Source organism: Parambassis ranga, chromosome 2, assembly GCF_900634625.1.
Source record: "Parambassis ranga chromosome 2, fParRan2.1, whole genome shotgun sequence".
NCBI classification, from domain to species: Eukaryota; Metazoa; Chordata; class Actinopteri; family Ambassidae; genus Parambassis; species Parambassis ranga.
This window is the reverse complement of record NC_041023.1, coordinates 35,115,945-35,141,229: the sequence shown is the minus strand read 5'-3', so window position 1 is coordinate 35,141,229 and position 25,285 is coordinate 35,115,945. Positions and strand designations below refer to the sequence as shown.

Below are 25,285 nucleotides of genomic sequence, written 5' to 3'. Positions count from 1 at the left end.
AAGTTTTTTTCAAAAAATTAAGGTTTTTCAAATATTAAGCAATTTCTGTGTCATCTGCCAAATATATCTCCTCTTACAAATTTCAAGCTACAGACTCCATTTTGATCTTAAAACTCTCATTAGATGCTGCTCCATCAAACTTGTATTCAGAACTTTCTAATTCCAAATCGTTTCTGCACGCCAGGCTCTCAAAGTTGGAGTGGTTTTTGAGTTCTCCTCTCCTGTTCAAACTTGCATTTTCTTCAGGAAATGCCCTTTTCTAGTGTTGTGTTTCCATCATACAAATACTGCTGTCTTACTAACACCCCCCCCCCCCCCCCCCACCAAAAACACACACAGCTTACCTGGCAGGGGAGATACCATGACCAAGAAGGTGGTTCACCCAGGGTGAGGCTCAGACATTGCACTCTAGGTTGTGCTGACCCCTGCGATTCCCCAAATGTGGGAATCTCGACTGCATAATTTCTGGTAGTGGGGGACTGCGTTCGCGCTCTCCCCTGATTTTATTTTATGCAATTTCCCCATTGTGGGACTAATAAAGGTTTCCTAATCTTAAGCATCATCATGTATTCTGCAGATATGAGCTCGAGTCTTTTCTCTCCTGGAGGAACATGGCCGCTCTGAGGGCAGCCCCTTCATGTAACACTGAAAACATCACATACTAACATGTCTCTGCATTCCAATGCACACTGACTTTAAAATGTAAAACGATGAAAGATGAGCTCCTCTGTTCCCACAGCTCAGCCTTATCCTTCCTGCAGTGATGGATTCTAAACAGTTATATGTATGATTATGCATCTTTCACAAAGTAACAAAGTACTTGAAGTGTCCACACACAGACCCATGGAGCTAACTGGAGTTGCAGCTGTGAGTCTCTGATGCAATCCATTAAGTTTAACTGTTTAGTATGAAAACCACATGTGTAGTTGTGATTAATAACCAGATCAATAACACATCATCAATCCATCTGTCTGTTCTGCTGTTTAGACTGTGAAGAAGAAATCTGTGTTATTGTAGATCTTTACCTGCTGAAGCACTGTGTGTGTGTGTATGTGAAGGTGTCTGTGTGAGTCTGTGCATTTTCCTGCTTCTGAGATAATAAGGAACCCTCAGTGTTCTCAGTGTTCTGACACATATACATAATGTCCTGTGTGTCGTCGTGTGACAGTTGAACAGTGTGTGTGTGTCGTGTGTGTGTGTGGCTTCAGGTTCTGTATATGCACATCAGAGTCATTGTAGTTGTGACTTTAAAGTTAATGTGGCCTTTTCTTTCTTCATGTAATGATTTGTATGATATGATGTTGATCAAAGTTATTGAGCTTTATGTTTAATAAATAAACTGTGATTAACTCTATAAGCTTCTATCACATTTAGCAGCACCTGTTACCAGGTCTGATCAGACATGAGGGATGAACCACATATCCTGATCAGAGGTCCCTCACTGTTGTACGCCGTCCAGAGAGAGGAGGTTATCTCCTGTTCAAAAATGTTTAGATATTTGACAGCTCTGGTTTCCATAGTAACAGGATCATGTGGAGTCATGGCGGTCTAACTCCTTGACCCCTGTTTGTAAGTCTTGTAGATCCAGCAGATAGCCTGCTCTCTGCTCCTCCAGCCGTCCTGCCTTCATTCAATAGTAATGACGTGAGCTGCAGGGATCCATTACAGAACAAAGCTGCTGTGACGGCCAACAAACGGAAAAACCAGCGCTGAGCACATGGCTGTTAGCGGCAGTGCTGACTCTGACAGACAGACACATACTTATCAGTTACACCTCATTAATCTACACATGCTCATCATTTATGCAGCGTTAGGCCATTTTAGAGATGTTAGCAATTCAACCTGAGCTTTTAGCTAGCTGATAAAGTTAGCATCTAAACATGACATGAATTTCATGATGTTAGCTTCAGCTAACAGTACTTTTAGCTAGTGTTATTTAGCCAGGTACTCCTGGTACACGTTCACAGAATGATGGTGTAATCCTCCGTCAGGTGAGCTGCTCCACGCTGCACTGATTCTGCTTCCTGCTCAGATCAGGTCACTGCTTTAAAAATCCCATCATGCCTCATTAGCATAACTTTTTGACAGCAGCATCATTTGATCAGAGGCTGTCTGAGTGCCTGGACCGACGGCGGGGAGACCAGACCCCTCTGCCTTTGTGTTTGTGAAACTAGGCTCCACTCTTTGTTGAATAATTGATGGGTGGAGGTGGTTTCACTGCTCTGCCGTAGAGAGTGATAACAGGAAGCATCAGTACAGGCAGCGTCCTCCTCAGTGCACAGAGCGGCTGGTCCTCAAGGTGAAGGCGGGCCTTCTCTGCTTTAACTCCTGTTTATTGTACTGTGTACACATGTTCACAGTGACAATACAAACATGCTGATGTTTAGCATGGATGCTAACTTTAGCTATTAAACAAACTGTAGCCATGTTAGCAGCAGAAAGCAGAAATCAGCTGGAACATGCGATGCTAACATTTAGCCTCTGAATCCTGACGCGGTCTCCGGCGCCATCTTTGTTTGTGATACAACCTGACCTACCAATGAACAGCTTACTTCACCTAAACCATCACTGTGATCAGGATCAGCTGAGGGCAGAGCACAGCGAAGCGTTAGCCATCTCCGGTCTGTTAGCAGAGCAGGCCTCACAGTCATCCAGGCGCACCCTGGCCTCCAGATTACTGTATGTGACAGCAGAACTTTAATCTGAGACAACAACTGGTGAGAACGGCGTGCAGGCGTGTTGAAACCTGCACCATCATTCTCAGTGTGGTTGATAGCAGCAGGTTCAGCTCAGACCTCAGTAAGGTTAGCACACCAGTGAGACACTCAGGCTGATCCGAGCACAGAGCGATGAGTGGCTGCTGCTGTGTGCTGCTCACACTTCTGTGAATGATGTTTGTGAACACATTTACACTGATGTGTGTTTTTCTGCAGGCTCGAGGGCGAAGCAAGGTCGACTCCCCTCTGACAGCATTTCTTTATTTTATTATAGTATTTTGGGTCGTACCATCAGTGAGCAGAGCCGGAGGGGGAGGAAAGGAAACACAAACCCACACACACACACAGCGTGTGGCAGCGCTGGCTGCACACACTGCATTGTTAGCTATCATCCCACACTGCCTTTAATTACTTAAGCTGTCACACACTGATGGCTAAACTGCAGCATTTTCTCATTTAGTGAGCTGGCCGACCCCCTCTGGATGTTTAATGGTGCAGACCATCAGGAGCCCCAGCAAAAATAGATTGCAGAATCCCCTCCAAGAAAGACGGGTGATCTAAAAATAACTCACACACACAACGACATGGACGAGGCATGCAGTGTGAAGGGATTCCCTGAAGGTTGCTGCACATTTAGAAGCACAAACATGAGCTGCATGTATGGACAATAATTATGTAGCTTTAATTAATAAACACTGAACTAATGATTCTTCCTCTGTGTACTGTGTGTGCGTGTGTGTTATTTGCAGCAGTGAGTGTATCAGCAGAGGACGGCTCACTTCTGTGGTCATGAGCCGTCCTTTTATTAGTAAATCATAAATGCATTCTGATCTTGAAGAGTTATCCTTTGAAGAGTCTTACAGAGAAAGAAAACAGACATTTTTATACAATTTCTGGAGACGTGATGACAGTAATTCTTTGGGTTCTGAGCCTCAGGTTGGGACCCCCAGCGTTCATTGGTTTGATTATTGGAGCACCTGGAGCTCCCCAAGAGCCCAGCCAGGACCTTCTTCAGGATCCATCACATCATTGTGGGCTGACCGTTTATATTTTAACTGTTTCCCAGAGTGCATCACGTTAGAGTGCAGCGAGGCGAGTGCACAGCAGTGTTTAATGAGGCCCAGCAGCGCTTCTCCTGAAGGCGGTTCTTGGTTTAATGGAACGCAATCATTAGTTCCTATAGGAGCAGACCACACGGCCATGTTGGCACCAACACGTCAGCAGTCGTGCAGTTGGTCCTGTTTCTTCTGTGTAGTACTCTCTTAAATTTGTTTATTTGTTTGTTTTTCCAGCAATAATATATTTTGAGAAGCTGGCCTGGTTACTAATGCTGATAATAATAGTAATATAATAATTGTTCACTGTACGAATGTGGAGAAATGTTTAGTTAGCTTAGTGTTGGAATACCCACAGTTCGGAAGAGACCTTGAACTACACCTGTGTTGTTGCTCTGTTTCTATTGGGTAGCTACGTTGTAAACTTGTCATTAGCCAACGAGAGACAAGTATCCTAACCTACCGGATGTTAGAGGGGGCGGGACGAAAAGAGGGAGAAGAGACGAAGAAGAGAGCGGAGGACCGTGCAGGGTAGGCTAATACGAGTTAAGTTAAGTCTTTAGTCGACCTATGGTGGGCCTCGCACATAAGTCATCTTTCAACAAGATTCATTTGGTCTTTACCTTTTAAACTATAAGAGTATTCCTTCGATCAGACCAGTGTTTTGTGTTTTTTACCTTTACATGTTTCTTCAGAAGTCACGTGATGTTACTGGTGACATGTCTGCCAGCTGATTTTATGCAGGTTGTGGCGCCATTCTCCCACTACTCCAGGTAGTAGGGGAACAGCCGGTCTACAGGTGGCGCTGAGGAATACTCTTATAGTACATAAGTCATCTGTTTTTTTTGTTTCCCCGAGTGGCGTGTAAGCTTTTTTGGAGCTGCTCATTTTCAAAACTTAGAAATCTCGGGCCTCATGTACTTGTGCTAATTAGCTAGCGCTAACTAGCTAGCGCCTAGTGATGGGTTTTCGAGGCTTTGTTGAAGCTTCGACACATGATTAAAGAAAATGGTTCATTGCTCGAGGCTTCAATGACACAGTGCTCAAGTAGGACATCTAGTGGTGAATAAAATGAATTGCGGTGTGTGTTATTGGTTTATGGATTGGTTGGGATTTGAATCGCCATGCATAGTCTCGTTCGACAACACTACATGGTTGAATGGTTTCAGGCTGACACAATAAAATACATTAAACTTTCAGTTTCACTGCACAAAATTGTTATACAAAGTTACATTTGAAGTGGATACATAATAATTAGGGCTAATCCAACGTCCTGATTAATCCAATTAAAATGTTTAACACAACCCGAACCAATCACATGACTTGTATGCCGTTCGAAGCACTCAACTACATCAAACGTCACTGAAGTTGTTCAAACGTCACTAGTCACATGACCGAAGCAAGCCTCGGCACAGTGGTTCAAAACAATTGCTTCATGAGCTACCGCGCATGTGTCGGAGCCTCGGGTGTCAGAGGATCATCCTTACTAGCGCCTAGCTAGCTGAGGGAGAAGACGGCCCCGGCTCGGAGTGTTTGTTTGTTTTCTGTCATCAATGACGCTGTATGAAGAAGGACTCAGGTCTGTGATGCTGATCAGACACAGCTGGATCTTTGCTGCACACGGACTTGGGCCTGGTGTTCTCCAGTACACGGCTTGCTTCTGGACTGAGGGGAGCTGCTGTGACTACACGCCTGAGTACAGACAGAAGACCTGAAGGGATACAAGTGAGCTCCAGCTAGCGCGCCAACGTTAAGGTGCCACAAACTGAGTTTAAAATGCCCAGGTATGATTGTGATCGATCTTTGAGTAGTGACTTAACCATTCTGTATTAATTATTTTCTGATGTTTGATCCTCTGTTTGTGTTTACTTTAGATGGCAGTGTGCATTCTTGTGGTGTAGTATGGGTCACAGTGGGAGAGGCAACATCAGTATATAACTGGGCCATTCTCTTTTAAGTCCTATTCCCTGTTATTGTAAACACATATTAAATGTACAGCCTGGTCGGCCTCATCAGTCTGTCTCCCATGATCAGGTGTTATCAATGACCAAGGGAATGCTCAAAGTTAGGACTGAGTGAGTGGGCTGCATCTGTTTACTTCATATTTCTCTGGTTGGTCCTGAGCACAGCGAGGTCGGCCATGTTAAACAGGGAGACGCTCCACCTCCCCGCTGCACCCCTTCATGTCTCACACACATCATTTATTCATGTCTGCTGACTTCCTGCTGCTTCCTCCCTCCGTGCGAGTCAACCTGCCTCCTTCACCAACACTTTGAATCAAACCAGCTGTATTGACCAAAATAAAGTATCTGTCTTATTGATGGATCTTTAATCGCCAGCCTGCCGGGCCGTCCCTCTTTATCCTGCTGAACCTCCTCCAGCACCAGTATGTCACTGTGGCGGTCGGCCTCCTGCCATCCCGAGTGTTGGTATTGATCCCCTCATTGACAACATGCCCCATTCAGGTCAGTGTTACGATGATGAAAGTGCAGCTCAGACACTGATGTGGTCAGCTGATCCTTTCTTTATTTACACCTGCAGACTGATGGACCGCCTGCGTCCTGCTGACAGATTACAGACTGCAGGAGGCATCCAGGTTCAGGCTTATCGACAAAGAGTGAGAATGAGATCCACATGATTAATAATCAATTAAAAATGAAAACAACATCATTTACTCGTGGCGGACGGCTGCTCAACAGGAAGCTCAGGACTTCAGTGTTTTTACAGCAGCATCGCTCTGCTCTGTGTCCGTTATCTCCTCCCCTCCCCCATCTGTCACTTTGCCTCCCTCTCTCCTCGATGGCTCTCCCATGACGTGATTCTAATAATAGCTCCCTGAAGTCGGCCCCGGCAGCCCCCCAAGGGCCGTGCGTCGGTCTTGAAGGGCACTGCATGAATCGGCCACACTGTTTTCCCTGCATGCAAAGGGGCTGATAAATAACACAGGAGAGAGAAGGGGGAACTGCATAGGCATTATATAAGCATCCCATGTGTTTATGAATTGGCGGGGGGGGGTTGCTGCAAAAAGTGTACCTGCTGCTGAGTGAAGACGGTCAGAGCTGAACAACACAACAACAACACACCAAAAATGGCTGTTAGAGGACTGGGCTTTATGTCTTTACTATAAATGGATGATAGAGTCCTAAAAACTTTCGCCCAGAACTCTGTCAGCTGGGGGCAGGACCAAAACATGTAGCCTGTGTTAGCTGGCCCTTGTTTACATCTTGGGCATGATGGATCCGCCCCATGATAAATTCTTGCCAGTTTATTTCTTGTTAAATGGAGTCTGTGTACCACTTTAAATTGTATTAATGCCTAATACATATAGAGGAGGTGTGTATTAAATCTATTGCCCATCTCCAGTCAGCTTCTGATATGTCCAACTCTAAACCCTCCTCCCATTTTCTTTTTATACTATCAAGAGATGGGGAAGCCACCTTCTGGATATTTCCATATAGCAAAGAAACTGTCCCTTTAAGAGATGGATCTATGTCCAGTAGCTCATCTAACCACCCACTCTGTGGCAGTAGGAGAGATGGGGAGAATTTTTTTTTTACAAAATCTCGCACCTGGAAATATCTAAAATAATTGAGCTTTGAGGAAATTCCATACTCCTTCTCCAGCTGAGCTGCAGACAAGACCTGTCTCTCCAGGAATTCCCTTCTTATCTGGGGCAATGTTTTATTCCAGATAAAGGTGAATATACATTTATTTAATTCTTTAAAGAATGATTTAGGAATACAAATTGGTATTATCTGAAACAAAAAGAGGAACTGTGTGAGGAACAGAATTTATCCTTCCAGCCAATGATAGGGGGAGAGAAGGCCATCTTTCCATATCCAGTTTTGCTTAGCTAAGTTATGAGTAAATAGGTCTTTATACATACTTGTTACATTAACCCCCAAAATAGGTAGATTTATCTTTACATATTGTAAAAGGGTAAGCCTGGAATGATAATTTCCTCGCCTGCATGTTGACTGGGAAAAGAACACTTTTCTCCAGGTTGATTTTATACCCAGATACTCTCCCAAAATCATCAATAATATCAAGGGCCACCGGGATGCTCATGACAGGATTTGACACAAAAAGGAGGAAGTCATCGGCATATAAAGAAAGCTTATGGTTGTGTGCCCCTCTATGTATCCCCCTCAGCCCAGCAGCATTCCTCTGCATTATAGCAAGGGGTGATATCAAAGAGTATGGGTGACAAAGGGCAACCTTGCCTCGTTCCTCGAAATAGAGGAAAAACCTCAGATATTATATTGTTTGTCCTTACCATAGCCTGGGGGCACTCGTAGATTATCTTAATCCACAAACAAAATTTAGGACCAAATCCAAATTTCTCAAGGGCAGTGAACAGATAGAAATACTCTATTCTATCGAAAGCTTTGTGGGCATCCAGGGAGATCACAAGTTCAGGCTCATTATTCTCCTCAGCATTATACATGACGTTGAACAGACGACGAAGATTACCTGAGAGTTGTCTGCCAGTAACAAACCCTGTCTGATCAGGATGGTCATTGTAGGATTTTCCAGTAGAAACTTTATTTCCTGATGTAAGTGTAGGAAGTTAAAGAAAGTGTGTAATAGATGTTCATGACTGTTAGACGTATACATGAATGATGCAACTGCGGAGTAAGTGCAGTTGTGGTGCAGCTATGGCAACAATGTTTGTAGTGTAGCCATAGCAACGTTGTTGCTTAAAAGTGCAACCATAGCAACGGTTTGTTTATATTTTCTGATTGCCTGTTGGAGCCGGCACGAAGCGTCGGTTTTATAACCTAACTAACCTAACTAACCACTAACGTCACCTAACAAACTAACGTAACTAATAGTTCAGCTAAAGGTTACTAAATGTTCAGTTGGAAGTTCGTCCAGCTCACAGTTTATGTAGTGTGTGTGCGTGTGAAATAAAGAGTGTGGAAACTACGAGTTGTATCCGCCGTGCTTGTTCCGACAACCCATCCAGAGGGGAGACTATCGAAGAGTAAATCTGGACAGTTATAAAACCGCGGTCGGAGCCGTGCAAGAGAAGACACGAGCCCCGAGCGGAGAGCGACAGACGGGGATCACCAGACGGGACCGAAGACCCGGAAGGAAACTACCGTCAATTACGTCTTACAACGGGAGAGCTGAAGGCAAGAGCTAACGGGACCGTTGGAAGACGGAGTAATCATCATAGTAGTGAGTAAAGCTGTGTTGGTTACTGGAAGCTACGGAGCTCATAACGTGGCGATTGCTAGACGGAAGGGCTGCTATTGAGCTGTAGCTAATCTGAAAATAAACTGTGACATAGTGATTCAACTCTGCAAAAGGATATTAGCCCACACTGAAGCTGTGGACAGTAACAGTGAGACCATTCAGCTACAAGTCAGTAGTCTGGAGGAAAAATGATGGATAACGCACCTGATTTAGAGAGCTTAAAGCAAGAGCGTGCTAACGCACAACGGAGCTTTACAAGACGAATAAACCGCCTCAGCGTCAGTGCTGGTCGTTTAAGTGAAGCTGATTTGTCAGGTGAATTAACAAAACTGAGAGACGAATACGAGAAACTCCTTGATGCTAGTAATGAGTACATTGAAGCACGGGGGCAAATAGACCCAGCAGATGACAACAGTGAGTCACAGGATGCCCTGGCGAAGAGAGATGCCAATGAGCGAAAGTTTGCGGAAACCGAGCGCTCAGTCTTGGAAATCCTGTGGTCTAAGTATGCAGAGCCAGACATAGATGCTCTTGTGACGCAGTACAAGGTAGCTTTTGATCGGGCTGAGGCGCTCAGGAGAGATCAGAGTGTCTCGTGGAAGAAGCATGATCTAGAAGTTTATATACTGAATAGGAATCTCCAGAAGCTTAGGAGCGCTGTGTATACATGGAAAGATTATCGACCGCATGGGAGGAACAAATGGATGCTCTTTTTATCCTTGGAAGAGGAAAAGGAGCTACTGGAGGATAAGTGGGATGATGAAGACAACAGTAGTGCCAGCGTAGCCAGTGGGCATGCCGAGCCAGCTAACGACAGTATCACAGTTGCTGGTAACACCGCCTTCACCCAACCAGTAGCCCCTGCTACTACTATGCCACCCAGTTCCACCTGTCCTACTGTTGCAACCCTGCCCCCTGGCGGTCAACCTCCAGGTGGGTTTGCAGCTGCCATGTTCAGCCTCCCACAACAGACCCCACAACCCACCGGGCAGACGCAGCAGGCTGGCCGTGGGCCTAACAATGATTTAGCCCAGCCTCCGGCCCGCACTAGCACGCCACAACTCCCGAGTGTTCACACAGCTCCACCTGTCGATATTAGTATGGGACAAGGGAGTAGCTTTCCTCATAGTGGCTTGGGGGTATACACTGGAGTAGACAACAGCTATCAATGGGCTCGACCTAAAGTAAGGTTGACACCTATAAGTTTACCAGAGTTCTCCGGGGATAGGAGGGACTATTGGCGTTGGAAAGCTGAGTGGGAGCGTATCCAGGCACAAGCTGAACCTACAGGGTCACTGGATTGTAAGAAGCTTCATTTGCTAGACAGTGTGGGTGATGAAGTAAAACGCGAACTTAGACTGTTGCGTTGTAGAGATGCAAATGAGATATTCAGAGAGCTGGAAGACCGTTATGGTGACAGAGCGCAAACGGCTGAAGAGATCATGTTGGAGCTACAGTCCCACCCGGCTGTAAAGAATCACCAGCCACGAGAGACGCTAGAGTTAATCCTAGCAGTGGAGCGGGCAGTACTGGACCTCACAGATCTGGGGTGTGAAGATGTCATACATAACCAGTTAGTGATTCGTTCTTTGGAAAGCAAGCTTCCTGACACCATGAAAAGAGAGTGGCTCATGTATGCAGGTAACCCTGTCAACCAGGTTCACCCAGGGAACCGTTTCAACGGACTCTTGCTGTTCTTAAGGGACCAAAAGTCGTTACTTGTGAGGCTGGAGCAGTTACTACCCAGCAAGCCATGGTCTCCCAATGCTCCTGAGAGACCGAACGAAAAAAAGTCAAGAAGTCGTTCACTAAGACAACAGCATGTGAAACAAAAAGAAACCCTAAGCAGGTGCCATGTTCTGTGTGTGGTGATAAGGAACATGGAGGTAAATTGTTTCCCTGCAAAACCTTCAGGAAGGCCAATCTGTCAGAGAAAAGGTCACATGTGGAAAGGGCAAAAGCTTGTGTAAAATGCCTGGACGTTCACAAGAGTGACGACATCTGCACTCCTAGGTTTCTCTGCCGGAAGGAGGAGTGCAACATAGGTGACACTCTGGCAGATCACCACTATTTCCTCTGTCCTAAAGCATCGAAAAGGAAGGAGACCACTGAGAGGGAAACCAAAATAGAGGAAAAAAGAGGACCTCGTGGTCCAACAAAGGAACAAGAGGCTGTGTTTGCCGAGTTAGGATTGACTCCCCACCAGTTGGAAGCTGTCCGAAGAGCCTGCACAAACAAGGCAATGTCAAGAGCATGTTCTGGCAAAGGCCGGATAGAACGGAGTGGTTTAAGGGAGCATCCAGTCCTCATGATGCTCGTACCTGTCACGACAAAGAGAGGGGACAGCCTTGGAGCTTTGGTTGATCTAGCCTCTGACACCAATTATATCACACATCATGCTGCAGAAAGGCTTGGACTGGTTGGCGAGACAATCGCACTTGTTGTGTATGGTGTGGGCAAAATGAAGGTGCGGGTTAAAACAAAAAGATATCTTGTGACGATAAAGGTGTGGACCCCACGAAGAACCTTAAAGTTCCACGAGATGATCTGCTATGGGTTGGAAGACATTGCTAAAGTGGATCACGTGGTGACCTCTGGACAACTGGAGCAGTTTTTCCCTGAAGTTAAACCAGGAGAACTGACTCGCCCAGAGAAGATTGATCTACTAATCAGTGCAAGAGAAGGCCGCCTAGCTCCACAAAGCTTGCGAAGAACCGGTGACCTGGTGCTGTGGGATGGTCCTTTAGGCAAGACAGTGAGTGGCGTGCATCCTGACCTCTTTGAAGGAGTGGAGGTGACCACACAACGCGCGAAGACGCACTTCGCACACTCCATGAGGGCAGTCGCTGTCAAAGTGGAGGAACACTGTGTGAGAAAAATGGGAAACCACAAGAAGCAAGGAAACTCAGTGGAGGTTCATAGAATCGCAGTGTGCAGTAAGGAGGTCCTTGAGTGGTTAAAATGGGACAGCATTGGAGCTGCCTGTGTTCCCATCTGTGGAGGATGTCGTTGTGGAAAATGCCCACCAGGAGGAAAGGAGATGTCCCTAGCTGACGAAAAGGAGCTGGAGATAATAAGGGCGGGCCTGACCTTCAAAGAGAGAGACACCCACAGCAACCAACCTCACTGGGATGCTAAGTATCCTTGGAAAGAAGACCCAGCTTCTCTTCCCAACAACCGGAGGGCTGTGGAAGCAACGTTTCTAAGGACAGAGAAACGGCTCATGAAAGACCCCCTGTGGAAAGAAGCCTACAAGAAACAAGTCCACGAGATGGTGGCGAGAGGGGCCGCCATCAAACTCACCAAGAACGTGATGGATAGTTGGAAAGGACCTGCGTGGTGGGTGAGCCATCTAATTGCACCTAATCCACACTCAGTGACTACGCCAGCACGTCTCGTATGGAACAGCAGTCAGGAGTTTGGTGCGGTTAGCATGAACGGCATTTTACTTAAAGGCCCAGACGTCCTTAATCCCATCAGAGCAGTACTTTTAAGATTCCGCGAGGGTGTGCACGCAGCCATTGGGGACATCACAAAGATGTATAACTTGGTATGGTTGGAGGAGCAAGAGGTCCATGTGCATCGATTCTTGTGGAGAGACTCACCTGAGGATTAGATTGAGGACTATGCTATTGTGAGGGTGAACATGGGTGACAAACCGGCGGGATGCATTGCACAGGTAGCCATGCGTGAGACCGTGAAATTACCCCAGTTCTCCCACATGAAGGAAGAAAGGAGGGTCATTGAAGAAGACTCTTATGTCGATGACCTCCTCACATCCCATAATGACCCACTGTGCCTTAATAAGATCCTAGAGGGAGTGGAGGACATACTGAAAACAGGAGGCTTCTACCTCAAACCCTGGGTCCGATCTGGTCAAAGTGGGAGGCAGGATGGGACTGAATTCAAACCAGTGACTATGCTGTTACCTAACCAACTAAAGGAAGAAGACAACAAAGCCCTTGGGGTTGGTTACCTGGTGCAAGAGGATGAACTCTTTGTGATGGTATCCATTAACTTCTCCAGAAGGAAGAAAAAAATGAGAACGGAGATTGATCTTACCGAAGAAGAGGTGGAGGTAAAGACACCAAATCCCCTGACACGTCGGGTCCTACTGAGCCAGATCGCAGGGCTGTACGACCCACTCGGTCTTGCCACACCCGTGAAGCAGAAAGAGGTGATTCTCATCAGGAGAGCTTTCCAGGAAGCAGGCAAGCTTACTAAAGAAACCTGGGATCCTGGTGGCAAAGCTACGGCGGGTATTGATAGTGGTAACGGAGCTTCTGAGTTCTCAGGAGATGGGAAAATCTCAGCTGGAAAAAGAAAGATAGAGACGCTGTGGGGAGCTGGTCTTGTAGATCAGGTAGACCCATCGAGGTTCAGTTCTCTAGTTAAACTCTGTGTAGTAGTAGGTTATGTCCGCAGAGCTGTGAAGAAGTGGTTGGCCTGTATTGGGAGAGCCTCCGTACCGTCAAAGTGGGAGGTAGTACCGACAGTGGAAGAACTTGAGTCTGCATTCCAAGACTTGTGCCTGGCAGCCCAGGAAGGTGTAACGTTTCCTGTGACGACACTGGATAGACTCGTTGTTAGCAGGGATGAAGCTTCAGGGCTTCTAAGATGCTATGGCAGGGTTCAAGCTGTTACCCAGGAGAGGGTTGGAGTACCCCTACTTCCCTACAACGCGTGGGTCAGCACCCTTCTTACACGGGAGGCCCATGAAACTAACCACGAAGGCGTCGCGGGTACAGTTCTTCGAGTTCCAGACCCTCCTGTACTTGGCTGCTAACCTGTCAAATGAGAGACCAATTGGTGCCAGGGCCCAAGTACAAGATGAAACCGTGGAAGTCATCACCCCTAACTCCCTTCTGCTTGGCCGTGCAGGGCCTAGTGGGGACACCAAAGGGTTTGAGTATCCAACTTACCCTACCGTGCGACTGAGAGCGATCCAGATCGAGGTTGATAAATTCTGGAAGCGGTGGAGTCAGCTAGCAGGTCCAGGCCTCTTCATCCGTCAAAAATGGCACGCACCAGACCGGAACGTAGCAGCGGGGGACCTAGTATGGTTAGCTGACCAGAACGCACGGAGGGGTCAGTTCAGGCTGGGTCGGGTGGTGGAAGCCTTCCCCGATATAAAAGGGGTGGTACGAGATGTGAAGGTGAGGACATGCCAAAGCTGTCCGGTTTCCAGTGGACAATCCAGGAGAAGCCAGGACATTGAGAGTTGCCCCTTCACCATCCTTCACAGGGATGTTAGGAGGCTGGTGGTTTTGCTACCAGTGGAGGAGCAAGAAAAGACTTCCCCACCAGGCTGTGTTCCGGTTTTGGATCCCAGAACGTCAAGAAGAACAATTTGTGTTGTTAATTGATGTTAAAACCACTTTGATTTCTTAGATAGATGTTAAGCTGTAGCACCTCCATATAAATATGAGTGCATAAGTATGGGGTGAAATTTAACATCACTAACCCGACATGCTATAGTGGCCTACTTGGATCTAGAGATCAGTAGGCCAAGTGGGAGGTGTAGGATTTTCCAGTAGAAACTTTATTTCCTGATGTAAGTGTAGGAAGTTAAAGAAAGTGTGTTTGACTGTAATAGATGTTCATGACTGTTAGACGTATACATGAATGATGCAACTGCGGAGTAAGTGCAGTTGTGGTGCAGCTATGGCAACAATGTTTGTAGTGTAGCCATAGCAACGTTGTTGCTTAAAAGTGCAACCATAGCAACGGTTTGTTTATATTTTCTGATTGCCTGTTGGAGCCGGCACGAAGCGTCGGTTTTATAACCTAACTAACCTAACTAACCACTAACGTCACCTAACAAACTAACGTAACTAATAGTTCAGCTAAAGGTTACTAAATGTTCAGTTGGAAGTTCGTCCAGCTCACAGTTTATGTAGTGTGTGTGCGTGTGAAATAAAGAGTGTGGAAACTACGAGTTGTATCCGCCGTGCTTGTTCCGACAACCCATCCAGAGGGGAGACTATCGAAGAGTAAATCTGGACAGTCATCTTAACTAAATAAGGCTGTAAGCTGAAATATGAGTTTACCTGGTGCAGAGGGACCGTAACCTGCTGCCTGAAGGGAGCGGCTCACCCCGGGGTGAGGAGGGTCAGCTGTGATCCGAGCTGCACGCCTCAGAGTCTTGGAGAGGTCTTGGAGAGATGAAACAATATGTTTACATGTTGTTTAAAGGGGCAAATCCATTTTACCTAAACAGACGTAGGTAAATGCTGACTTCATTCCATCATTTCAGCGTGGTCAGGATGTATCAAAGCCCCTTCTCCCACCTTCATAAGGCTCAGCTGCTGCCATCTTGATTGACTGTTGTGGATACTCGCCATTGAGGAGTGAAGAGTTTGTGCCTGGCTGTCAGCTGAGGATGAATATTAAACACTGACATACAGGCTCAGTGAGCTGTTAGCATTAGCAGACCCACAGAACCCTCAGAATATCAGAACAGTGATGAATCGGACAGGTCATAGTTAATCCCTGATCCCTTATCGATCATGTTGCTGTCATTGATATATGACCTCACTATGACAGTTAGCTTTAGCCGCTGCTGCTAACGCTCACACAGCTCCTTGTTCTTAACCAGCGTGTTTATCAGATTAATATTTCATGTGCTTACATCTGATGTTTTACCATCTCCACTCTCCCCTCTGTCTCTGGAGGTTTCCTCTGAGAGGTACGCTGAGCCGAGAGTGAGCAGATAAAAGGGATGTAGGACGAGGTGATGGCTGTGGAGAGGAGAGGGGGAGGATGGAGGGAGGGAGGGAGAGAGAGCGATGAAGAGCACCGTGGAGAAGAGGAAGACTTAATGAGTACGTTGCCCCTGATTCAGGCACGAGCACGAGGTGGGAGATGACAGGGCTGCGTGTTGCCACGTGGGATGAATCAGAACCAGCATGAATCAGAGGCAGCCCCCCCCACCTTCCCTCACTGCATGAAGACCAGAGTACACCAGAGTGCAGCTTGGCCACTCACACCCAGCCTTAATGCAGCACAGCGTTACTGGGAGCAGCAGTTTGAGTCTTTATCACAGTGAAACACAGAAAGCAGCTAAAGCCTCATCAACATGCTGCAGCTCAGACCTCCACCTCCTGCATGAGTCCAACCAGCCGCCGAGGTGACGCCAGCAGATCTCTGCTGCTCTGGAACTGTCACTAACAAGCTGCCTTTAAAATGCAGTAATATCCTGGAGCTAATTAAACACCTAATCCTCACCCATCCTCACCCATCTCTGCTTCCCAGTAGAGGAAAGTGGGGCCTTCAGGAGCTTAGCCTCCATCAGCAGCAGATGGAGGAGCGCTCTACAAAGTTCAAGTGCACAATAAAATTTCCACTTGAGGCACGGCCTGCTCTTCAGTTTCAGCAGCTGTAATCTGACACCGGCCTGTTATAGCAGCAGCAGCAGCCTCTGCATCATCTGACACCAGATAAAACAGTCCGGCAGCGCCACATGGACAAAGTCATCTGAGCTGCATCTGTGCACCGGCGTCAACGTGTGAATACGTGTGTGTGTTCAGCTAAACGCCTGCTTCAGCCTCATGTTCTCAGGGCGCCCTCCTCATCAGGTCTTCATGCTTCCAGCAGAGTGTGTGCCAGCAGGTGTCCTCCAGCTGCATTAATCCCTCTGCAGTCTCAAGGCATGCTGGGACATTTTGGTTAGCTGAAGTCAGTGTTTACAGCGCACAGAAACACACTGCACGGACATCAGACATGTACGGCTGAGAGCTGATCCTGGCTGCGTACACAGATGAAGAAGTGTGGAGGTCATCTTTTGTGCCTCATAGATGCTGTTAAAATACATTTCCCATCATGCAGCTCAGCTCACATCAGTGTGTCCCTTTATGGAACTCATTGTTGATGTTGGTGAGGTGGATTAGAATCATTAAAGCTCTGAGGTCAGAGGTCACAACAACATATGGATTGAAGCTCATGAGAAGTCGCTGCCATGTGTGCAGATTGGCTGCACACGCCTGAGCAAGCAGAGCCATCCCCTGTGTGTGTGTGTCTCCTTCAGGCTCAGGAGGAGGTCGTTCAGTTTTCCACTGATTTAAATTTAGTTTTTCAGGAATTTGCAGCCGCGCGGCAGAAAGTGGGCCAGCTGTCGGACAGTTACAGTGACAAACTAACAGATATAGTTCAGCGCAACCTTCATCCTGGTACAAGGACATACTGTACATTCCACACGGTGGTCACACACTCTTCATCACGCTGTGTGCTCAAAGATGTACACACAATAATCACACAATAAACACTGAACACTGAGTTTCAATGTGCGACTCAGGACGATGCAAATGAATATTTTTAGTTTCATCCTGAAATAAATCAGGTGAAATGGAAACAGTTTTCTGTGAAGCTTTCTGTGTCCCTGAGCTCAGAGCTAAATAGGAGGCGCACTGCCTCCTCTCCTGCCTGTGTCTCTGCTGTGAGGCTGGCTGGGACTGAGTCCAGCTCTTCAGCCAGCTGATCCTGCTGCTTCCTGCCCTCTGCTGCGTCCGTCTGCTGGGCTTTCACTCCTGCTGCCTCCGGCACACTCCAATCTGCTACAGCCACGCAGCAGCGTGTGTGTGTTTGCAGGCTATATGCTTGTAGTATGAACGACAGCTTTGACAACACCAAAGAAGAAGAATGTCTGTGGAGCTGTCCGTAGTGCTGAAGTCTGTCTCTGGGGAGTTGGGTCATGGATGTGCCGCCATGTTTAAACCAACAGAACCTACACAACAACTCTTAGCAAGTTAGCATCTCCTGTGTTCGACAAACAGCCAATTAGAGTCCTCCACTGCCTTTTGAATTATAGCAGTAAATCAATACAGTTATTGACCCTCTTAGGTGTAGTTCAGCAGGATCCTCTTCACTAATAAACTCCACTGATGTTTGAAGCCTGAATATGATCACTAAAAGCTAAAAGCTAATGCTAAGCTAACTACAGTAACAGCAGCTAACACATGACTACACCATCAGCACCATCAGGTTCACCGCTCTGACCTCTTCTACAGTACAAACCATTTAGCCACTTGTTAGCATTTAGCCGCTTAATAGCATGTAGCCTTTGTTCAGACAGTAAACATTCAATTCAATTCAATTCAGTTTTATTTATATAGCGCATATTACAATCAGTCATTGTCTCAAAGCGCTTCACAGGAACCCCCCTAAGAGCACTGTGGCAAGGAAAAACTCCCTTTAAGAGGAAGAAACCTTGAGCAGGACCCGTCAACTTAAGGGGGAACCAGTCCTGCTGCTAGTCAGAGAGGATGAGGGAGAGAGAGAGAGAGAGAGAGGATGAAGGAGAGAGAGAGAGGAGAGAGAGAGAGAGAGGAGAGAGAGGATGAAGGAGAGAGAGAGAGAGAGAGAGAGGAGCAAACATGATACAAACATGATACAGTACAGAGCAAACATGACAGCAAGATGAAACAGTGATTATATTGTAATAGATATCTATATATATCGTTAGTCCATAAGTAGGAATAGTAATTTGATAGCAAGGATGAGCAGCAGGGGCTAGTGAAGTCGATAAGCACAGGAGAGATCAGGGACCAGACTGCAGGTCAGCGTGCAGGTCTTGAGACCTGCAAAGAGAGAGAGCGAGAGCGAGGCACAGAACTACAAGGAAGACAGTAAACACAGATTATGAGACGATATTACCCAGTATGATCCAGACTAAGGAGAGTGGAGGAGAGGTCAGAGGGTGCTCAGAGGATCGTGTTTGTGCCACCCGACAACGTAGAGCAAGAGAGACTTCACGGGCCGGACTGCAGGTCAGCATCCAGGTCTTGAGACCAGTGTGAGCCAGACTAAGGAGAGAAAAGGAGAGGTTAGAGGGTGAGAGGGAAACTACTCAGTGGATCATGTTTGTGCCCCCCGACAATGTAGGCCTAGAGCAGCATAGCTGTGCTACACACTTGGTCTAAGGCTAACTGTACGCCTTACTAAACATAAAAGTTTTAAGTCTAGTCTTAAAGGTGGAGGCAGTGTCTGCCTCTCGGACCCAGATTGGTAACTGGTTCCATAATAGCGGTGCCTGATAGCTGAAAGCTCGTCCTCCCATTCTACTTCTATGAATCCTAGGAACTACAAGTAAACCTGCACTCAGAGATCTGAGTGTCCTATTAGGAACATATGGTACAATCAGGTCCTGCAGATACAATGGAGCAAGTCCATGAAAAGCCTTGTAGGTTAGAAGAAGGATCTTGAAGTGTATTCTTGAGTCCACTGGGAGCCAGTGAAGAGACGCTAGAACAGGAGAGATATGATCCCTTTGGCTGCTTCCTGTCAGAACTCTAGCTGCTGCGTTCTGGATCAGCTGCAGACTGTTGATGGAGTAATGTGGACATCCTGACAATAAAGAGTTGCAGTAGTCCAGTCTTGAAGTGACATTCATCAGTGGAATTTACTGTGTGTGTGTGTGTGGTTGTCATGACCCCTGCTCTGGTTGTGTTGTTTTCATTAGAGTCTTTGGCTTTCCTGGTTATTTGTGTAAGTTTATATTTTAGTTGTTTCCTGTTTTATTTTGAAAGTCTAGTTCCTTGTGTATCTGTGTGAGTTTCCCTCCTTGTTGATTGCCTGGCCTGCCCTCATGTGTTTCACCTGTGTCTTGTTCTCCCTCATGCATTCAGGTCCTGTGTGTGATTAAGTTGTCATCCCGTGCTGCCACCCCGTGGTTCCTCCATGTGGGTTTCTCTGGTTCTTCTGTTTCTTTGTCTGGTTGGTGTTATTTCTTTGGATCTGATGTTTGTACCTTCTGGATTTGGACTTTATGTTTTGGAATAAAACTCTCTCGTTAGTTACATAAGTTGTCAGCATGTTGTTTTGAACTCATATCAGTGGTTGAATAAAAACCTGCTGAGCCTGTGTTAACCACAGACCACAACGACCGTATTCTGAATTTAGCTGATTTTAGCTACTAGAGCCAAAGCTCAGGTGCTAACAGGAAGTAGACTTCACAGTTCACTGCAGGCTGAAACAGGTCACATGTGCTGAAACACTCTTTAATTCTATAAATATTCAGCTTCAGTAAATGTATTTTAGGGCTTAGACATTAAACAATTTTATCCAGTTTATTTGTACAAAGTCTTTTACAATAATTTCTCAGGTTACCACCAAACCCCAGCAGTCTGCTAATGGATGCTGATTGGTCAGTTCAGACCAGCTGCTGTAAAGTAATATTTCACCATGAAGGTCTGTGTGCACCGACTCTTTTACAAGCAGCTCCAAGTGGACACTGGGGGAACTGCAGCTTCCTGGAAGTTCAGATGATCTGAGGCTGAACTCACATTGAAGAAGGCGCTCTGCTCACTTCCACTTTAAAGCTTATTAGCTCCCCTGTGAGGTACACTGCTGATGAATCCTCCTCATGTTTCATCTCAGAGTCTAAAGTCACACAGAGCAGCTTAGACTCTGCTGACCTCACTAACAGAGCACTGAGTCAGATAAAGTCAAATGAAGCATCAGAGCAGCTCCACAGTTTTACTGTATCTCAGACGATGCTGCGAGTTTAATGGAGCACAGATCTGTTTCTCATCCATCATGTGGAGGTTAAATTCAGAGAGCTGTGATTAAGACACATTTTATGGGAGGAGGATGTTTTCTGACAGACGGGATGAGTAAAAATCTCAACATACATATGTAAGAAAGGCTGCATGATAAGGATAAGGTGTGATAACGGGCTTCTTCAGTCCTGCTGCTGTTCTGCTGGGGGATCTGGGTTTTTATGTGTTCAGGACCTCTGTGGGTGGATCTTGTGTGGGACTCACATGACTAAGTTCCCTGTTGGTGGTTAATGGTCAGTTAAGGACCTGAAGCTGTGTCCGGGCCTCCTCTCCACATAGATGCTTCTGTGACTCCTCCGTCTGTCCAGAATGTGGACACTGTCTCTAAGGTGTGGGGAACATGTTGTGTGTTACTCTGTCAGTCATATGTTTGCTATATATTCAGACCTCTATGTTGGTTCCCAGCCTCCACACAGAGGATGTTGATGCTTCCTGTAAATAACGTTGACTTTGTTGTTTGTGTGAAAGTTTATCATCATCACTATTGATCGTTCGGCCGATGCTGCTTTCTGCCTGTTACCATGGCAACGCCGTGGTATTTACACGCACACGCGGGCCTGGCCGCGGCGAACCAGTGAAGCGGGCCGTGTTCGGTACCTGCAGCAGCTTACATAATGTTCTCCATCAGTGACACTCAGACAGACTGTACAGCGCCGCTGTACAGTCTGTCTGCATTGCGTCGAAACCCCCTCCTCTCCTATCCTCTCTCTCTCTCTCTCTCTCTCTCACCCCTCCCTCCCTCCTTCACTCTTCTTTTTTTCCCTCCTCATGAAATCCTGCAATATGCTTCCAAATTACCGGGAGCGCATTATCTCTCCGGCGGACCCGCAGCCTCTTTAACGCCTCTGCGTTTCTTCTTCTTTTTTTTAAAAAACTCTTTCGTTGTTGAACCGCAGCAGACACACAGGGAGCCTCGTCCTGCTGATGCTGCAGTGTCCGGTCCTCCCGTTCCTCCCAGTCCTCCACACTGGGAGCGCAGTGATCCACCTTCCGTCTCCACCATGGTTTCATTGAGCGGTCAGTCCGGATTTCTGCTGCTGAGCCGCATGAAGCCTCCTCCTCTTCCTCCTCCTCCTCCTCCTGCGGGCTGCTCCGGTCGACGCTGAAAGCCTACACCAAGAGGATACGGATGTTGACCAAGACAACATAGTCTATTAATATTTCAAACATACTGTAAGGCGATATCGGTATTAAAGCGCAGGCTGCGGTGGGTGCGCGCAGTGAGGACGGTCCTCCGCTGCTGTCCGGCTCCGCTCAGGTGCGTTTCAGCGGTCATTTCATGATATTTTACATGTACAGTATGTGTGTGTGTGTGTGTGTATGTGTGTGTGCGCGCGCTCGCTCAGAGGCAGCGCAGTAAACTTGGAATACTGATGTATGCGGTAAAATCCAGCAGAGGCAGCGCGAAGGTGCTGCAGGATGTTTTTCTGCTGCTCACACGGTGCGTCTGTTTCATCCACCTGCAGGTGACGGATGAAGAGGATGGTGGTGATGGAGAGGGAGGCTCTGCACAGCTTCTGGCCTCAGTAGGAGCTTCTCCACCCCCCACTTGACCTCACCTCAACGCTGCCTCCTCTTCCCGTCCTCCCCGCCCACCAGGAAGGATGACCGTGGTGTCCACAGAAAACGTGGACGAGACCTCCACCCTGCCAGGTCACCCGCAGGACCCCTACCCGCCCGACGATGACCACGGTGACCACGACTGCTGCGAGCGGGTCGTCATCAACATCTCGGGGCTCCGCTTCGAGACACAGCTGAAGACCCTGGCTCAGTTCCCGGAGACACTGCTCGGGAACCCCAAGAAGAGGATGCGCTACTTTGACCCTCTACGAAATGAGTATTTTTTTGACCGGAACCGTCCGAGTTTTGATGCCATCTTGTATTATTACCAGTCAGGCGGGCGGCTGAGGAGGCCCGTCAATGTGCCGCTGGATATGTTCTCAGAGGAGATAAAGTTTTACGAGCTTGGCGCGGAGGCTATGGAGAAGTTTCGGGAGGACGAAGGGTTTATCCGGGAGGAGGAGCGCCCCCTGCCCGATAACGAGTTTCAGCGGCAGATCTGGCTCCTGTTTGAGCACCCAGAGAGCTCAGGGCCCGCCCGGGGTATCGCCATTGTCTCAGTCATGGTTATTCTTATTTCAATAGTCATATTTTGTTTGGAAACATTGCCCGAGCTGAAGGAGGACCCGAGCGACCGGATACAGACAGTGGGCAACGTCACCATGTACTACAAGGCCAACATTCTGACAGACCCGTTCTTCGTGGTGGAGACACTCTGCATCATCTGGTTCTCCTTTGAACTGATCGTCCGGTTCTTTGCCTGTCCCAGCAAGGCGGCCTTCTTTAAGAACATGATGAACTCCATCGACATTGTGGCTATAATCCCATACTTCATCACTCTTGGGACGGAGCTGGCTGACGACCAAGGCAGCCCGGCGGGGAAGGGCGGCGGAGAGCAGGCCACGTCACTGGCCATTCTCAGGGTGATCCGTCTGGTGCGAGTGTTCCGGATCTTTAAGCTGTCTCGACACTCCAAAGGGCTCCAGATTCTGGGCCAGACTCTGAAGGCGAGCATGCGGGAGCTGGGCCTTCTCATCTTCTTCCTCTTTATCGGTGTTATTTTGTTTTCCAGCGCTGTGTACTTCGCTGAGGCTGAGGAGAAGGAGTCGTTCTTCACCAGCATTCCGGATGCTTTCTGGTGGGCCGTGGTGTCCATGACAACCGTCGGCTATGGGGACATGTACCCCGTGACCATTGGAGGGAAGATCGTGGGCTCGCTGTGCGCCATCGCCGGCGTGCTGACCATCGCTCTGCCGGTGCCCGTCATCGTGTCCAACTTCAACTACTTCTACCACCGGGAGACGGAGGGCGAGGAGCAGGCTCAGCTGCTCAACGTCAGCAACCAGAACCTGGCGTCGGACACCAACTCCAGCCGCCGCAGCTCATCTGTGGTCAGCAAGTCGGAGTACATGGAGATAGACGAGGACATGAACAACAGCATCGACAACTTTAGGGAAGCAAACCTTAGGACTGCCAATTGCACAGCGCCGAGCCAGAACTGTGTAAACAAAGGGAAGCTGCTCACCGACGTGTGAGGCGGCGCCGACGCCAGCCGCTGTAAATATGTACAGAACCCTGGATGCTTTGTTTCCATCGGTGCATTTTATTCTTTTACTCATTCAGACGTGTGAAGATTCAGTGCACACATGATTCCGTTATCATCACAAAAAAAAACAGACATGTTTGGCAATAGTGCAGACGAGCCGCTGTCGGCGACATTTTTCATAAATTAGCCACTAAATTTAGTAAAATGTGCCTTCAAATCCAAGCTAACCGTGTCAGTGTTTTAAAGAAGCCCAGGGGGAGATGGGCATGCTGGGAAATGTAGTTGTTTGAGAGCTGGAGATGAAAATGTCAGCGTTTCAGTCTGTGTGTGTTTAATTTTTGACAGTTTTTGTTCGGATGTTATGGACAAGCAGCAGGGGATGGATGGAACCCTCTAACCTCCTTTAGTTGCCGTTAGTCAGAGATTAATTTGGATTTTTTCAGATTATTCTGTTCCTTTTAGAAGTCCTGAGAGAAGAAGAACAAACAGCATGTAAACAGGAAGGGCCTGTGGCATTCTGGGAACTGTAGTTAAAGATGAACTGCTGTGTTAGACTTATTTTAATGTTTCTGGGTGAGTGAGCAGGTTCGCAGTGTTTGTGCACTTTACATGAGGAGAGTCATAGAAACGACACAGAAGCAGTTGATTTTACTGTTTGTAACTTCAGGCACAGTTTACTACTTTACATTTATCCAAAATGGCGCCGACAGCTGCCGTCCTTCAGGAACAACAACAAAACAAAAAACAAGCCTAACTGAGATTTTAAGAACTCTGTGAAGAAGCACATTGTGAGTGGATTACAGGCCGGCTGTGTGTGTCTGCGGCGCATCAGGGACACAAACAGGAAGGAGCTTCCCTGCCGCCGCCATGCAACACTCCTTTACAGACAAGCATGTGGAGACCGTCTCTCTTCTGTCAGCATGCACAAGATGTTACCTCATTTGACAGTTTTCTCTGTGTCCTGGATTTTTTCTCTCATTTGTTTTCACCAAAAGTGCACTGGCTGTGTGTTATCCTTTCCGTTGTTTCAGTGTTGAATGTTTAAGGGAACAGGAACACTTTTTGAAGATCATGGCATGTCAATACTAAAGCATTATGACCTAATCAGCTAAGGCACAGCTACGTATACTCAATGCATGATGTCAGTGTTAAATTGCTTGCAGTCCTGGAGGGACCTCTGGAGCTGGAGGAGGATGAAGATGATGATGATGATGATTCTGCTCATTATTGTTAGGCTAACCACAGGGTGCATGATGGAGCTAACTGCTGGAGGGGACAAATCTGCTAGAAAAAAACAAAAACTGAGATTTCTTCCAACAATCTCTTGAAAAAATTACGCTTCAGAAACAACATCCTCCTTTTTCATTTGAAGCTTGGATGAGTGCATGGGATCATTTCTGTGACTTGTGACCCCATTTATGTTTGTTTTGCATTTGTCTTCAAACAGAAGGAAAGCAGTAATATTTAACAGAGTTCACAGAATTAGTTTTTAGTGCCTTGAGCCCCGTCTCATTACACAATTGACTGAAGTGCCTCCCGTTACAACAGACGACAAAGAGCCTATGGGTGTAGCTTCACTTCCTGCCACACACACACGGCTGTTCGGGCCTGAAAACTCCCAGGGTTCCCAGTGATGACACACAGCTGACA

The 25,285-nt window shown here is 47.2% G+C and overlaps 1 protein-coding gene and 1 non-coding gene across 2 annotated transcripts; both read left to right on the top strand.

Moving 5' to 3' along the window:
• Window positions 1-336: 336 nt before the first annotated feature.
• Window positions 337-500, top strand: LOC114432751 (U1 spliceosomal RNA). The gene has a single exon (XR_003670315.1). It is a non-coding gene; the product is annotated as a U1 spliceosomal RNA (small nuclear RNA).
• Window positions 501-21,321: 20,821 nt separating this feature from the next.
• Window positions 21,322-24,559, top strand: kcna1b (potassium voltage-gated channel, shaker-related subfamily, member 1b). Its single transcript, XM_028394421.1, has 2 exons — window positions 21,322-21,787; window positions 21,996-24,559. The coding sequence occupies exon 2, from the start codon at window positions 22,134-22,136 to the stop codon at window positions 23,622-23,624; it is 1,491 nt and encodes a 496-aa protein (XP_028250222.1). The 5' UTR covers window positions 21,322-21,787; window positions 21,996-22,133; the 3' UTR covers window positions 23,625-24,559.
• The last annotated feature ends 726 nt before the right edge of the window (window positions 24,560-25,285 follow it).

Bases quoted from the DNA above. Each gene is read 5' to 3' on its own strand.
- kcna1b (XM_028394421.1), top strand. From the start codon at position 22,134: ATGACCGTGGTGTCCACAGAAAACGTGGACGAGACCTCCACCCTGCCA.